Genomic DNA, 15,357 nt, shown 5'->3' on the forward strand with positions numbered 1-15,357 from the left:
AGCCTTGACTGGGAAAGGGTTTTTGCAGAAGGTGGGATTTTTAACAGATTCTTGACAGAAACCAGGGAAGCCAGGAGGTAGAGATAAAAAGAAAAATTATTCCAGGCAAGGGGGCAGCAGCGAAAGGCCATGGATGGAGCTAGCAAAAGGTAGGTATAGTGGATAGATAGATGGGCCTGGAGTCAGGAAGATCTGAATTCCAGTCCAGCCTCAAACACTTACTAGCTGTGTGACCCTGGGTGAGTCATTTAACCTCTGTATGCTTCAGTTTCTTCAATTATAAAATAGGAGGGATAAGAGCTTATTGCCTTCCCTGTCCCCCATGAAGCCTGGAGATGCTTTGGTAAGTATGAGGAACAGTATCCCTGGATCATAGAGTGATCTTAGAGAGGAATGAAGTGTAAAACATTTGGAAAGGTAGGAAGGTGTCAGGTTTTGAAGGCTTTAAAAACTCAAAGGATTTGTATTTGATCCTGGTAGCTCCAGGGAGCACTGGAGTTTATTGAGTAGGTAAGTGACATGGTCAGATCTGTTCTTTAGAAAGACCTTTTTGGTAGCTGAGTGAAGGATGGCCTGGACAGGGGAGTGACCTGAGTCAGGGGGACCAACCAGCAGAGTATTGCAGATAGCGTGGGAGAGAACTGAGAAAAGGTCATCAGACTTGACAGTGGGGAGATGACTGGTCACTTTGGAGATAGAAATTTTAGTTGAATGATGAGGTTGGAAATCACGCTGAAAAGAGTATATAGAAAGCAATGAGAGGAGATGAAGTAGAGGCACTGATAGGAGGTTAGCCATGAAAGGAAGGGACAATATAGGATGATAGCTAGTGAGAGGGTGAGGAATAGGAGAGATGTTTGCAGGCAGCAGAAAAATAACTAGTAGACAATGAGAGATTGATGATTATTAAAAGTGGAAGTGACAGAGGAGCAATCTGCTGGAGAAGATGGGATGGAATGGGTGGGATCCAGGCTGCACGGAGATGGTTCTTCTTGGCAAGGGGAAAAGGGTCAAGTTTTCATATGAAAAGGGGTGAAGGGAGAGATAATGGGGAAAGACAGTGAGTGATATGAGATAATGAAGAGAGGGGAAGAGAAAACTCTTGGTGAGTGGCATTAATTTTTTTCAGTGAAATATGAGGAAAGTTTCCCAGTGGAGAGGGTAAAGGCAGAGGCTACCATATTGGGTATGAGGAAGGAGGGATGAAAAGATCTGGAATAGCTGCTGTGGTGAGTGGATTAGTGACTCAATTAAGGACCTGTAAAAGGATTGCCTTGTGCCAGGGAGGGAGAGTTGAGATTATATAACATACATTTTCAATGGACATGCTCAGCATGGTTTTATGATTTTTCTCCAGCTCCCAGCAGTATGGGAATATGAGTGAAGGCAGTGGATAGTGGGAGTAAGACAAAACTGAGACCTGGTAGGTCAATACTGATGATAGGATGAGAGGGAAAGGCACTTGAGTGTACAGTGAGTTTATATGGCATATGTTCAGTCATAAGGCATGAGTGAAAGTTCAACTGATACTGTAAAGGGTAGACAGAGAGGCTGTGTCCTCTGGAGGGAGCCAGGTCCCAGTGAGAGCAAGTAGATGAAAGGAGTGAGAAAGAAAAAGGCTTAAGATGAAAGCAAACCTATGGAACAGGCATTCCAGAGAGCACAGTGGAAAGATCTGGAATGGGACATTTCAGGGGATATAGGAGGGTGTTAAGGAGTATGGGAAGAAGGAAACTCAGTGGAGGTTAGGGAAGAGGGTTTGTATGGAGTTCAGAATGACAGGGGTGGGGAAGTGTGACAAGGTGGGTGTATGCTACCTTTTGAGAAGTGAGTCCCATTGGCTACAGAGATGATATTGGAGAATGGAGTTGTTTTCAGAGCCATGGTTTCTAATATTGACCCGGTGGGCTCCTGCCAAAGGATGAATCGCATAAGAACTGGGAAGAAAGTTTAACAGGATAGTTCTAGACCTGATTAAGAATTTCTAAATGGGGGAAGAAGGGAAGATGTGAGATAACTGTAATATAGCCCAAATAGCACTGGAATCAAGAAACACTGGGTTTCATATCCTGATTGCTACCTGCACTATTTATTTCACTCCCTTTGCATGACAGCTATTTTTGTGGCAATAAGCAATTCGAGAGGAGAGCTTTGTTATGTTCCCAAGCATTTAGCACAAGGAGGTGCTTAATAAATATTGCTTGAATTGCTAAAATATTCCATTTTAGAGATAAGGAAACTGAGGCACTGTAGTTTTTAGAGCTGGATCTTAAGGGTCATTTAATAAAACCTCCTTGTTTCAGATGAAGAAACAGGTGAGAGAGATTAAATAACTTGCCCAAGTTTACACAGGTAAGGAACAGAGTGAAGATTCAACCTAGATCCTCTGACTCCAAATCAAGCGCGTAGAAGGAAAAGGGAAGGCAGATACCTGACACTAGGCACTGTCCCAGCCCCCTCTCCTCCTCCACCTCCCCCCACCTCAGGATCTGGTGTCCACAGCTGAGTAGTTTCTGTGGCTTTTGTTTATTTATAGCTCAGCCTTGCACCCCACCCCCTCAGCCTTGTCCCTCTCCTTTACCCTCAAGGGAGGAGGAGGCTATCTGGGGGGAGGACACTCCTGCAGGGCAACCTCCATCTCCAGTCTACTCCCATCCCCAGAAGATTGTCCTGAGAAAAGGGGTGGGGGACATTTTTCACTCAATGGTATTGGCTCTAAAATTCTATGAGGGGGTGTCCAGGAGGAAAGGTGTATGGGAATGGAGTAAGGGTATTAGCAGAATTAGGCAGAGGATAAGAGGAATCCTCGTGAAGAGAGAAGTGGGGCGGGGGGGGGGGGGGGGGGGGAGGGGGGGGAATCTGTGTAGGTGGTGTCTCCTGGGATGGGAGTAGCTGATGTTTGAGGAAGGGGAGTGAAGGGATTCTCAGGGGTCTCTGAAAGCCCGGAAAAGATTTGAAGGGGTTCTTGAGGAAGGATAGAGTCCAAGCTCCAAGGCACGGTGAAGGGCCTCTAGGGAGGGAGATGGGGGTCCTAAGGGTAGAGGATCCCGAGGGTCTGAAGAAGGGGGCCTGGAGGTCTCTAGGGGAGGGGGCTGGAGGCCCTGGGGAGGTTAGGGGGTCCCAGGCGTTGGGGTGGGGTTGGAAAGGGGTATGGGAATGGTCGGAGCCCAGGAGCTGCGCTCCAGTAGTTAGAGGCCATCAGAAGAGTGCTGCCCCCCTGTCCCCGCTTTCTGGGGGAGGTCTCGGCCCCTCGATCCCTCTCGCGTGCACGCACCTGGCAGCGGCAGATGACGTCGGCGTCGGTGGCCAGCAGGTCCACCACCTTGCCTTTGCCCTCGTCACCCCACTGTGCGCCCAGCACCACGGTCACCCTGGAGCCCACGGCCCCTGTCTCCTGCTGCAGCCTCCCGCGCTTCACGCCCCCAGGGCCCGCTGGCCGCTCATTGGGGGTCCGGGGCCCGGACATCTTCCCGCTGGCTCCGCTGGGCTGCTCCACTGAACTCTCTGTTCGGCTACCGCTGCCTGGGTGCTGTCCCCGCGCCCCGAGGTCCCAGCGTCCCGACCATTAAATGGAGCCGGGGACTCCGGGAGGGGGCGGTGACGTCATGTCTGTAACCTCCTGGGCGGGGCGGGGGTGGGGGAGCCCCTTGGCAGGGTCAGGGAGCCCTGACTGGCAGGGCAGCGGGGGGCACTGAGAGTGGACAACGGGCATCGCGGCTCTGTGTGAAACTCCTCTCTCCGGCAGCCAAATGATTGGAAAGGGAAACTGGGCTCGAATCTTGATTTTCCGGCCTTGACCTTGGGCAAGTACCTTGCTCCCTCCAGTCCTCATTTCGTCCTTAGTAGGTAGAAGGGGTTGGAATAGACTCTACGAGTAACCTCTGATTACTAGGGTTCCGCGAATCGCAGGCAGGAGGCTGATAAAGTAATTAACTTCGGTTACTTACTGCATGTATGACCTTGGGCAAGTCTCTTCCCTGGACCTGTTTTCTCCTCTGTAAAATGAGGGGGTTGGTCTCCAAGGCCGCTTCCAGATTTAACATTCCATAATCCTATGAACCTGGGGGGCCCCCCTCCAAGGAAGGGGTACTTCCGGTGCAGACAAGAGGATGAGGAGGATGGAACAGAAGTGCTCTCCTCAGACAGGCCCAGCTTGGAAGCCTGTTTGTAAAGGAAGACACTTAACCTCCCTTGCCCTGGCTACTTTTGCATAGTTTTGGCTTTCCTTCTGGTCTATTCCACAATACTTGTACCTGAGTATTTCCCCACCCTCATCCTGAAACCACTCTGTTGTGGACTGACTATTCTATAGGCAATGACCTGTGCTGGGCCATGGGGATGCAAAGATCCAATTCAGCAAACATCTGTGTGCACAGTACAAGACCCTGTGAGAGATGTGAGACACTGGGGATACAAGATAGAGCCAAAACAGCTCATAGTCCTACCCTGAAGGTACTTACAATCTACTCTAGGCAGGGTGGGGAGAGAAATCCAAAATACATACAACTATTTAAATACAAAATATACATAGTTTCCAAGTCATTTCAAGAGGTAGTGATAATTACTGGGGGATGGGGGATCAAAGGAGATATGTAACACAGGATAGAAAGTGATTGGGCAAGAGATCACTTTCAGCTGAGAGAATCAGAAAAGGGTGTCATGGTGGAGAAGGCACCTGAATGGAGGACCTTAAAAGAAGGAGTGAGATAGGAGAGGACTGTTGAATGTATAGAGTCAGTTTGAACGGAGTGTAGTGTATATAAAGGAGGAGTAATTTGAGATGTTCAGACAAGTAAGATGGAGTTTCGTGTCAGTGGCTGAGTTTATATTTTGTTTTGTAAGCCATTGGAAGCCACAGAAGGTTTTTGAGTAGATGAGTGATGTGAGATCAGAACATTAAGGAGATAATTTAAGTAGCATTTAGATTAATTGGAGAGAGTGGGATTGGAGGCTAAGCCACCAATTAGAAAGCTGTTACCATATTCCCAGTGAAAGACTTTGAAATGGGGTCTATACTGGGGTGGCTGCAGTGAGAGGAAGGGAGGGGAGAGATGTATTTAAAAAAATTATATGGAGGAAGAATCCAGAGGATTTGCTGACTGATTGTATGTGTGTGTGAGGGAGCAGGAAAAAGAAACCAAAGATAATTTTTGCTTGGATGCTGGAGAGGACTGTGGTGCATTCAAAAGAAAGAGTTGGGAGAATAGGCAGATTTGGGGAAGGAAGAGGATGATTTTAGTTTTTGATTTGTTGAATTTGATACCATTGGGAGGCAGAGGCAGTCATGAGGGACTATGGCTGGAATATATAGATTTGGGATCTGTTGAGATCACCAAGGGAAAGAGTATAGAGAGCAAAAAGGCTAAGGACAGAACCTTGGAAGAAGGTGAGCCAGTTCAAATTGGCTTAGGACAGCCAGTTGTTAAATTTTTGGAGTATATATTTATACCTCAGAAACTGGCAAATGCTACAAATTGGGTCTTATTGTTTGTCTAGACTTAAGAAAGTGATGGAGAAAATTCAAATTAAACTTAAAAATATGTCTTGCATATGTATTTTTTCAAAGCAAGTTGTTAAATATTTGCCAGCACATACCTGAGGTGATCCATGAATGCGCAGCATCATGTAAGCCAAGGGATAATGATGATGGTAATACCTCATATTTGTATAGCATTTTAATGTTTACAAAGCACTTTACCTTTCAACAGTCCTATGGAAGAGGTAATGGAAGGATTATCCCCATTTTACAAATGAGGAAACCTGAAATAGGAAGGGTTTTACTCAGGATCCCATAAGAGTTTGAGTCTGCTCTTCAAGCCTCGTTTCCTGACCCTTAGTCCAGTGTTTTTCCAAGCAACTAAGTAGTCCAGCTCCTTTATGCCTTCCTTCAGTTCACAGGATGATAGAGAGGCTCCCATATTTAGATCTGACAAGTCATCTACTCCAACTCCCTCTTTTACAGGTTAGAAACCTGAGGCCCACAGACCCATAGATGTTAAGTGAATCACTCAGGGTAGTAAGTAGCAGAGCCAGTGTTTGAAGTTAGGTCATATGATTTTCAAATCTAGCTCCCTTTCACATATCATCTGGGTCTCCTAAATTTTAAGTGCTAATTGCAGCCTTTAATTCATTTCAACAATGAAATGAGCTAGGTACTATACTAGGGATTGGGAATGAAAAAAAATTGAGATGATTTGGGGAGTTCCCTGATCAGCCTGATGAACTTATGAGATGATGAACCTTTATATGGGACTTGAATTTTCTCCCATGGATTGGGAATGAAGTGATTGAACTGTGTGAGTCAGAGCCATCCCTATGTGCAAGCCCTATAAAAAGGATCCTTCACTGGAGAGTTGGTATTTTCCTCCCTTTTTGGAGAGATTAGGAGAAAACCAAGAGCACATTTTGGTCTTAGAGACCCTCCATCTTTAGCCCTTGAGATGACACTCTTTCAACACAAGGGATGGCAGCAGCTGAGGTGATGTTAAGTTCCTAGAGAATTTGGGGAATCAGCCTTCAGGAATGAGAATAGAGGATTCTGGAACAGCACCAGCATGTTGTGGAGAGGATAGTGTACATTGGCCCTGTAACTGGGGGAGCAAGAAAGGATGGAACCATGACATAAGGAAGCAAAAGATCTGAACTTTATGCTCCATAACTCCTGTAAATTACCCATACAGCACAGGTCCTAGGCAAAGGACTTTTATTAGCAACCCTGGCTTTGTCTTCCTTCCCGGGGAGTCTAAGTCCTTAGGATAGTACCATAAAACTGGAAGTCAGTACACATGCAAGGGTGAGATTGGGACTTACCAGTTCGGGGGTTGCCTCTCTAGTAACATCAAGTTCCTCTTTCAAGGAGAATCCAGAACATTGGGTGGTGTTAAGAATCTAAGGGACTATATAGGGTCCAGGGCAGGTGGGGGCAGGGGAAGGCTGGTCTTAACAATGAGAATTATGTTGATTGTGGACTGCTATGAGCCCTATTCATGATATTCTTTATTACCTTGAGTGCTTGTTTAGGACCTGGAGATCCTTTTATACACATCTCTGGAGATCTAGACTTGAACTTTGTTTTTGTTGTACTTGGAGAGTTCTCAAAGGCTCTGGGTGGAGCAAAAAGAGCCAAAGAGAGTGATTTGGGGGAACACCCCCAATATTTTACCCAGTTCTTGGAAACATAGAGTTTAGAGTACCTGGGGCACTGGGCTACAGTTTGTGTAAACAGAAGAATAAAACATTCCCTGCCATTAAGGAGCTTATATTCTGCTGGGACATACAATATATACATAGATATGTAAATGGAAATCAATTTGAGAAAGGAGAGAACACTAGCAACTAAGCAGAACCTTGAAAAAATCTAGGGATTCTTGTAGAGGTCAAGAGAAAGTACAGTCCAGGCATGAGGGATACTATAGAAGTGTTGAGGCAGGAGACAGAATATTATGTTGAGGAACTAGTAAATACATTTAACTAGACTACAGATTATATATAGAGGAATAATATGAAATGTGTTTGGAAAGGTCAGTGGGAACCAGATTATAGAAGACTCTAAAAGTATTTTGTATTTTACTCTAGGCAGTAGGGAGCTACTGAAGGTTTCTGAGCAGAGGAGAAGCTGCTCAAATTGGGTCTTCAGGAACTTATTTTGGTAGTTTGGAGAGGGTGGGTTGGACTGAAGAGAGACTGGAATCAGGGAGGCCAGTTAGGAGGCTATTAAGTCCAAGGGAGCAGCAATGGGGGCCTGAACTAGGCTGGGAGCCCTAGGACTGAACAGGAGAGGGCAGATTACAAGGATATTGTAGAGGAAGAATTGATGACTTTGCAACTGATCAGTATGGATATGAGGGAGAGGAAAGAGTCAAGGAGGACTGCAAGGCTGGAAACTCGGTGACTGAAATAATTGGTATCCTCATAATAGAAACAGGGACATTTGGCAGAGGGGAAAGTAGGTGGGGGCACCGAGTTCCATTTGGACATACTTAGTTTGAGATACCAATGGGAGACTGAGGTAAAGATGTCCAGCGGCTGTTGTTGGCTTTGGCAGTCATTGTCTTTCTTTCTAATGTATGTATGCATGTATGTATATGTATGTATGGATGAATATGTATGTATATGTGTATGTATACATATATAGCACATGCATGCATGTGTATACACATATGCACATGCATGCATATATGGATATGTGTGTGTACATACACACATCCATATCTAGATTTTATTATTTGCTTTTAGCACATTTTTGAGGAAATTGGGGTTGCCTAGGGTCACATAGCTATTAAGTGTCTGAGACCAGATTTGAATTCAGGTCCTCCTAATGCCAGAGCTCCACTGTACTATCTAGCTGCCTCTTGGCAGTCATTTTCATAGAGGTGATGATTGAACCCTTGGAAACTGATGAGATCCACAAGGATTAGACAGTTACATGGAATACAGAATATGGTTACAAAATAGCATCACTTACGGAGTCCTGTTAGAACATGGAGTTGAGTAGAGTGAAATGTCTGCAAAGGTAGGTTGAAACCAGATGATAGAGGGCTTTGAATGCCGAGATAATGAGTGTGTTTTTAATCCTAAAAGTAATGCAGTTGTTAGAAATTTCTTCATGTTGAATCTGTCTGTCTGATCTCCTGAAACTTCCACCTATTGTCTCCAGTTCCACTTTCTTGGGCCAAGCAGAACAAATCTAATCCTCTTTTTCTACAGGACATTACTATAAATACTTGAAAAGAGATCTAACTTATCTTCTCCTTTCTCTCTCTTCCCTGTCCCCCACCCCAACTCCAAGTGTTCTTTTCCTTTCCCCTAAGGAACATCTCTAGTTCTTCAATTAATTCTCCTACATTATTATAATAATAATACTAAAATGATATCTAGCTTTACATAGCACTTTAATGTTTGCAAAGTGCTTTATAAATGATCTCATTTGATCCTCACAACATTTCTGTAAAGTAGGTGCTATTATTTACTGAGAAGGAAACTGAGGCTGAGAGGTTGTGATTTGCCCAGGACCACATAGTTAGGAGGTATCCTGAGACAGGATTTGAACTCAGATCTTCCTAAATAGAAGTTCAGAGCTCTAACCATTATGCCACCTCGCTTTTCTCCTCATCAGCTTGCATGACTTTCTCTGGATGTCCTTTGGTTTGATGATGTCCTTTCTAAAAGGGGACCCTAATTTCAGAAATTTCATAAAAACCTGGAAAGTGTTACATGAGCTGAGTGAAGTGAGCAGGACACTGTACCTAGTAACAGCAGCATTATGTGATGATCACCTATGAGACACTTAGCTCTTCTCAGCAATCCAAGAGAATTCCAAAAGACTTGTGATGGAAAATGCTATCAGCATTCAGAGGAAGGACTAGAGAGTCTGAATACAGATTAACACATGCTATTTTCACTTTTTTTATTTCATGGTTTTTCCTTTTTGTTCTGATTCTTCTTTCATAATGTTACTAATGTGGAAATATGTTTAACATGATTGTACATGTATAAGCTACATAAAATTGCTTGCTGTCATGGAGCGTAGGGAAGGGAGGGAAGGAAACAATTTGGAACTCAAAATCTTACAAAAGTGAATGTAAAAACTATCTTTATATGTAATCAGAAAAAAATAAAATACTATTAAATGCTAAATAAATAAAAGAAGCCCTATAGGAGCAGTTAGGTAGTGCAGTGGATAGAGCACTGTCCCTGGGGTCAGGAGGACCTGAGTTCAAATTTGGCCTCAGACACTTACCAGCTGTGTGACCCTGGGTAAGTCACTTAACCCTGATTGTTTCTAAAGAAACCTGAAAACAAAACAAAATGTGGCCCTATAATTTAACACAACACTTCAAAAGGGTCACCAGGGCCATGGCTAGAACTGGACATAATGATGGGATGGTGCTGGGAGCCTATAAACCTATAGGACTTCCCAGCCTGAGCCCAAGCCCTGGTCCCCAACTAAGCCATTAGCCTCATCACAAATATTCCCTCGATCACAAGAGGTCTCTTCTTTGCATTTGCATGAGGCTGAGAAGATTAAGTTGATCCTGTATAATTTTCTTATTCATCCTATTCTATTTATAATTAATTGGTTTTGTCTTGTAACTGTTTCAGTTATGGCCATTTATCTCTGAACTTGGTTTAGAGATTCAGCTGGCCTGTAATGAATTGAAAGGAGTAGATATTTGTTTGGCATTTCATATTCAATTGTTATTTCTGTTCTGTATTTTATATCTTATTCCACTCTGTAAGTGATGTTATTTTGTAACTGTGTTCTGTATTCCATGTAACAAGCCTAATCCTTTCTGTGTCTAAGTAAAATAGTTCCCAAGTTCAGACACTTAATTTCCCTCTCTGATGCTGGATGTATAAGCTCTAGATCTCTGATAAACACTGCTAATTAAAGAGAATTTCTCATGGGAAACATCTCAGATGCACCTGAAAATCATGCCTGCCAAGCGAAGTCTGTTGCCTCATGTAACTTCAGATTCTGGGAAGCTGAATGATATCCGTGCTGTCCTGAGAACCAGGTTAAAGTGACCTTGTCCCACACTAAGCCCACATCCTTATAAATTTCAGATGACTTTATCTTAAGCCCAGGTGCTTCTAAGACTAGTACTTCTGTCCAGTATCTCTGACTTTAAGATGCACCTGGACCCCATAAATTTATGAAAGTATTCCTGTGAGACAGAGAGAGGTGAGCCTGATTTCCCACATGTATTTGTGCCCTCTCCTTAATGCAATTAATCATAATTTCCTAAATCCATGATGTTATCAGTTCTATACCCAATGATGTGACTTACTTTACTCTGTTTTTTTGTTCTGGGCTTATGAAAGGGTAATACGCCTCCAACTTGGGGTCTTTTGGCTACTCGAGGGGCCAAGAGATTTGCTTTATTGGTTGGTAGCACCCTCACTAACAAAACATAACTGTGCTCAGAGAAAGCCTCTCTTAATTTACACTTTTATTAAATTCCAATTAAAATAAGACATTCCCTGAATCTGGAAAGTCTTTTTTATATCTACGTTTCAAATTACCTTTCTACTGGGTTCCACTTAGGTACTACATCCTTTGTGAAGCCTTCTCTTGACCATAACCATGTTTTCATGTGAGTCCTCTTTGCCCCCTCACTTCATATATTTATAGAACTCATTATTCAATCTTTCCTTTACTCCCTTGTCTTTCTACTTTGTGTGTGTGTATATATGTATGCACACACAATACACATATATGTATGTATATGTACATACACGTATGCATGTACAAACACATGCATGTATATATGTGTGTGGTATACACATATATGTGTATATATCCTATTACAGATACTTTCTCCACATAGAATGTGAAGTAGAATGCAAACTCAGTAGAATGTAAACTCAAGCTTTATTCTTTCTCTCTCTCTCTCTCTCTCTCTCTCTCTCTCTCTCTCTCTCTCTCTCTCTCTCTCATTCAATGATAATTTCCAAGCAGATGGCACATAGACGTATAGATTCAGTTCCAGTCTCTCTCCTGAGTCTCTCATCACCAATGGCCCATTGGACATTTCAGACATCTCAAACTAAAGCAGAGTTCATTCACATCTTTATCCCCAAACTCACCTTTCTATTGAACCTCCCTGTTTCTGTAGAAGATACCACCACACTAGCCACTATACTATCCTTAGCTCCTCACTCTCCCTAGTCCCAATCCGTTGCCAAATCTTGACCTTTCTATTCCCACAATATTTCCTTTATTGCTACTTATATAGCCACCATGTCAGCTTAGGTCCTCATCAGTTTTCATGCATCCTATTGCAAGTCTATGAGCCTCAAGTCTTTCCCCACTCCAATCTATTCTCCACTGAGTGGTCAGAGAGATTTCCTTTGATCATAGATCTTGCCATGTCACTTTTCTTTTCAATAAATCCAGTGACTCCCTATTATCTCTAGGATCAAATGCAAACTCCTGTTAGACTTTTAAAGTTCTTCACAAACTGGCCTCAACCTATCTTTCCACCCTTATTAAATTTTATTTCCCTTCCCACACTCTACAGTCTCTCTGTTCACCACAGCATCCCATCTGTGGCCATCTCCTATGTTTATAATGCACTTTCTTCTCATCTCTACTTTACAGAAGTTCTCACTTCAAGATAATACTGAAGCACCACCTCCTGTATAAAGATTTATCTCCCCCATCTGTGCCCGCCTTTCCTGACTACCTTGCATTTAACTGTCTTGTATTTATTTTGCATACATTTTCTGTATGTATATGTATGTGTGTGTACAGTTATATGTGTGTGTGTGTGCGTGTGCATATATACACTGAAGTCCTTGCTTGAACTGCCAAGTATTCAAACTATGCTTCAGAGAGCGCAACTGATGGGCTGGCCATTGTTGTAAAAATGCAAAATGTACGCTTGCCAAAAAGACTATTTTATGGAGAACTTGCATGGGGCAGGCGATCACATGGTAGCCAGAAGAACTGATACAAGGACACTCTCCAGGTCTCTCTCAAGAACTTTGGCTTTGACTGTGCAACATGGGAGACACTGGCACAGGACTGCTCAGCATGGTGTGCCCACATCAGAAAGGGTGCTGTGCTCTTTGAGCAAAGCAGAATTGAGACAGCACAAAGTAAATACAGGCTGCGCAAATTTGGGATATCCACCCGACATATTCACACAGACTATCTGTGCCCAACCTGTGGTAGAGCATTCCGAGCTCATATTGGTCTGATCAGCCACAGTCGGACACACTGAAATTTCACTTTATCATGGTGATGTCATTTTGGTCCTCTTTGAAGATGAAGGACAACAACCAACCGACCATATGTATATATAAATATATGTGGTGTCATGGGAACACAGGACCTCATTGGGCAGAATTGGGCATTATCATACAAGAAATCAGGATGTAATGGAGCACGAAGTATTAAAAACAACACAGAATTAAAGGAAGTCACAGGTTGCTAGAGGAGACAAAGGCATTAGGGGAGGGAGGCATAGTGGGTGAGAGGAGACATATGGCAGTAAGGGAGGCACAGGGTGTTAAAGGAGGTGCAGAACAGAAGGGAGGCATAGGGTATTTTGGCAAGAACATGGTGTTACAGGAGACAGAGGGTGTTAACTGAATTACAGGGTATTAGGAGATACTTAGGGTTTTTTTTTCTGGGACAAGGGCACTTCACAGGTGACTGGGAACTCACAGGGCCTTAGGGAGGACACGTATCACAGGCTTGTTGTGGAAACAGGAAGTTAGGAGTACACAGGGCATCATGAGGCACAGCCAAATTAGGGAAGTTACAGGACATTAGGGGAAACATTTGTGGATATACAGGGTTTTCTTGGGCTGGCATGAGGCATTTTGAGAAGTACAGGGCATCAGGAGTATAGAACATTTTGAGAGATAGAGTTCAAAGAGACAGATGACATCAGGGAGATCATGGATTGTTAGGAGATGTAAGGAATTAGGGAAGACAAGAATGTTAGAAGAGGCACAGAGTGTGAACAGGGCATGAGGGATGCCTCTGCCGTTGAAGAAAGCATAATGTGTTTGTCAAGACCAAGGGTGGGGATTCCCTTTGATGAAATCCTAACTTGAAAGGGCTACACTTGAGGATCTAGAGGGCCACATGTAGCCTCAAGGCTGCAGGTTCCCCTCCCCTGGCTGAGCCTTAGGTGAAGTACAAAGTGTTAGGGAAATAAGGCTTATTACAGGAGGAATACACAAAGCATGAGAGAAGATAGGAGAAATTATGAACAACATGGACATCTAGCAAAAGCAGGTCATTAGGGACATTAGTATGTAACATTAGGGAAGGTGTAGGGCATTATGGCAAACTTGAATTGCTAGAAGAAGCACAAGGAGGCATGGGAGCTATAGGGTATTAGTGGGGGAAAAATCAGATCCTAGATTTAGGACTAAAGTCATCTAGTCTACCCCCTTCATTTTTCAGTTAAAGAAACTAAAGTGGGCGGTAGTTAAGTGACTTGCCCAACATAGGAATTAAATGACAGGTTGAATTCACCTCTCTGCATCCAGTGCTCTTTCTTCAGTGTCACCCACATGGCACTAGGAAGGGTCTGGAGGGAGGCATAGGGCACTTGTGGAGACACAGGGCATTATGAGAGACAGTGTATTAGAGGAGCCCATTGGGTGTTAGAGGAGACAGAGTGTGAAGGGAAGCAGGAGGCTTTTCAGTAGAATGGAAGTTCCCCAAGAGCAGGGGCTCTAGGTATTTAACAAGTATTTGTTGAATACATGAATTAAGGGAGGCCTAAGGAATTTGAGGAGCCACAAGATGATAGGGAAGGCACCGGGTAACCAGGGAAGCAAAAGAATCAGGAACCATAATTCAATTTAATTCTACAAATATTTATTAAGCATTTATTATGGACAAGGGACTGTGCTAAATATTGAGGATATAAAGGCAAATTCAAAACAATCCCTGCCCTCAGGAAGCTTATATTCTACTGGGGAACACAACCTCTGCACAGATAAATAATTTGAGGAGGAAGAGAACACTGTTACTTAAGGGAAGGATGGCGTTCAGGGAAGGTTTTCTAGAGGAAGTGGGAGCTGAGCTGAATTGGATGGAATTCTTAGAGGCAAAGGTGAAGGTAGGAGGGAGAGGGAGGAGTACATTTCAGGCCTAGAAGAGTGCACAAAGTATGGAGGTGGAAGAAAATGTTTAGTCCTGGGTACAAGTAGACCAGTTTGATTGGAATTGATGGTATGTGATGGGGAAAGATGCCAAATGAACCAGAAAAAATAGGTTAGGAGCTTGATTGTGGGGGTGTTGTCTGAGCAATTCTTATTTTATTTTGAGGGCAATGAGGAACCATGGAAATTTTTTTTTCTTTTTTTAACAGGGAAGGGACATGGTGTTACATGTGCCTTAGGAAGATGATTTTGGCAGCTGTGTGGAGGATGGATTGGAGAGGGGGGAGATTCGAAGTCAGGAATTCAGTTGTATTAGACCAGGTGATGAAGGCCTGAAATGGGGTGGGCCTTTTAAATGGACACGGTTACTTTTTGCACATGGGGATCATGGAAGCAGGAATGATCAAGAATGACTCTGAAGGGGCAAACCTGGGTGATTGAGAGGACAGTACTGCCCTCAGCAGACATCAGGAAATTTGGGTCAGATGGGGACATGCTCAATTTGTGCTGGGGCACCTTGGAGATGCTGGCAAAGCTGAACTAGAATTCTAGACTGGAGGACAGTTTGGGACTAGACATAGCGACTTGGGAGTCACTTGCATAATTGATCACTGAATAGATAATTGAAGATAATTGAACCTGCTACAGCAGATGAGTTCACCAAGAGTTTAAAGGGACTAAAGATGACACAGGCAGAACACTTTTCTCACAGCCTTCTGCAATGAC

At 43.6% G+C, this 15,357-nt stretch overlaps 1 protein-coding gene across 1 annotated transcript in view; it reads right to left on the reverse strand.

Annotated features, from left to right (window-relative positions):
- ADSS1 (adenylosuccinate synthase 1) overlaps positions 1-3,591 on the reverse strand; it is a 75,749-nt gene extending 72,158 nt beyond the window's left edge. Inside the window, exon 1 of the mRNA XM_072630059.1 lies at positions 3,275-3,591. Within this exon, the coding sequence (XP_072486160.1) occupies positions 3,275-3,466 (192 nt within the window). The 5' untranslated portion in view covers positions 3,467-3,591. The remainder of the gene's footprint in view (positions 1-3,274) is intronic.
- Positions 3,592-15,357: the final 11,766 nt, after the last annotated feature.

The sequence above is a fragment of the Notamacropus eugenii genome, chromosome 1 (assembly GCF_028372415.1).
Source record: "Notamacropus eugenii isolate mMacEug1 chromosome 1, mMacEug1.pri_v2, whole genome shotgun sequence".
Classification (NCBI taxonomy): domain Eukaryota; kingdom Metazoa; phylum Chordata; class Mammalia; order Diprotodontia; family Macropodidae; genus Notamacropus; species Notamacropus eugenii.